Raw genomic sequence first — 1,980 nt, forward strand, 5'->3', positions numbered from 1 at the left:
GTGTGTGTGTGTGTGCTGTGTTATCTGGGGCTCTGTCCCCTGCGCCCTGACAGAGCCCAACTGCCTGGGCTGATATGGAGGCTGAAGAGAGGACCTCACAAGTCCCCCACACACGTTGCTACTCACCTGGGAAATGGGCTTTAGGGGAGCGGAGCAGTGTGTGTGTGTGTGTGTGTGGGTGTGTGTGTGTGTGTGTGTGTGTGTGTGTGTGTGTGTGTGTGTGTGTGTGTGTGTGTGTGTGTGTGTGTGTGTGTGTGCATGGGCCAGGGGTGTTATCTGAGCAACTGATAGCATGGGCCTTTGGTCTGGTATTTTCTTTTTGTGTGTGAGAAAGAATGCTTATCTGTTATCAATTGTTCTCCATAACATACAGGGCTGTCATCTCCATAACCCAAAACTTGACCCTTAGAACGCTTTCCGTGCCGGTATGATAATGTGGTATGCCAGTGCAGCTGTTTAACCCCATGGAATTGAGTACAATTCACAATGTATCATTTCAATAATTGAAGACGAATTGATTTTTAATGGCACGGGCGAGACTGATTTCTTCTCAGTCAAAGGGACTACACACAAGCTGACGTACAGTATTGCGTTTGACACACTTGCTGCGTTGCGCGTGTCCCGCTACCCAATCAATACATTTTGAACAGCTTCAGTGACGCACGTGAGGATAGTGTTGGCTATCACAAGACCAGATACAATGCAGCTACAGACAGAGAAATCTATATATAAGCCTATACCAACATTGCTATATGATAACAGTACATGTGTTTGGCTACTTCGTGGTGTTTGTGTACAGTTTATGTTTTTGGCACAATTGCTCAGAAAGACAATAGAACAGTTCTGTGTGGGCCTGCTGTTGATCACATTTCATAGTAACTTCATCATAACAAACAAAACAGGGGCAACAAAGTAACTGAAATCCATCTGCGCTATAATCCTCGTGCCTTTGTCTGACTATGCCAGTTTGTCGGCTCCTTCCTTACCTTGTAAGTGTGCTGGTGATGCCAGGACATGTCTTCTTCCTCCGACGCGTAATCCACCAACACTTTGCTTTTGCTTTTCTTGAACATCTCTCCAATTTTCTCTCTATTCAGTCCGTCTAGTGAACTTGACGTTTTGCTGAGCGTGCATCAAAACGCGGCGAAATCAGAGCGGATAGTCTGTGTGTCAAAGTTGGCTGCGTCCGCTACTTGAGGGAGTGAGTTTTTTGCCCGTTTCTGGAGAGATCGCAGGGAAGTACCACGGGTCGGGTTAGTGCTACAAATCTTGGGAGTCTTTCATAAACAGTTTTAGACTGTCATGTACTTCGGGAGCTACGAGGCCTGAGGTTAAGCGAACGACATTCCACTCACCTTACCTTCCCTCTCAAAGACGTTTTTGTGTATTTGATGTAGTACGGAATCTCGACCACCACCTGGACCCTTTAAACGTCGCTCCTCCCACGTATCCCCCCCCCTCTCTACCCACCCCACTCGTTGATAAATGAGTCCCGTTTTATGGTTGCTATGGTAGTTTGAGGAGGGCTTCTTTTTTTTACACCTTTGAAGTCACAGGGGCAAGATTAGGCAAACTTTCTCTTTGGTGAAAAGTGTGAGTCCTAATTCGGAGGCCTTGTGATTAGATTTAAACAATGAACTAAAATGCTGTGATCTCAGTGGACACAGGAACCGATGTTGAGTGGAATTCTCAAAGGCCGCTGAACCTTTGTATTGAGGAAATGCACAGGAACACAATGTTTTACAAACTCAGTGGACCATACCATATCTACTGCACTGCTTTGCATCTTAATATTGATACATGCAAATAGTGCTCATCAACTCACAGAAAGAATGTGTTCGGTCGTGGACTATGCACCCAAAGGTCGGAGTGGCATCACTTTACATAGCTGCTAAATCAGATGTAGCAAGTGAGGTGGGGTAACGCTAACAGGTTGCCCCACAATCAAACTGTATATGTGTTGGCCTGCTGCTGTGGACA

The 1,980-nt window shown here is 46.0% G+C and overlaps 1 protein-coding gene across 1 annotated transcript in view; it reads right to left on the reverse strand.

Annotated features, from left to right (window-relative positions):
- LOC310817775 (testis development-related protein) overlaps nucleotides 1-1,073 on the reverse strand; it is a gene marked incomplete at its 5' end in the record, with an annotated part of 14,410 nt that extends 13,337 nt beyond the window's left edge. Inside the window, one exon of the mRNA XM_083688477.1 lies at nucleotides 987-1,073. Within this exon, the coding sequence (XP_083544603.1) occupies nucleotides 987-1,073 (87 nt within the window). The remainder of the gene's footprint in view (nucleotides 1-986) is intronic.
- Between the last annotated feature and the right edge of the window lie 907 nt (nucleotides 1,074-1,980).

Source organism: Argentina silus (assembly GCF_951799395.1).
Source record: "Argentina silus genome assembly, chromosome: 17".
Classification (NCBI taxonomy): Eukaryota; Metazoa; Chordata; class Actinopteri; order Argentiniformes; family Argentinidae; genus Argentina; species Argentina silus.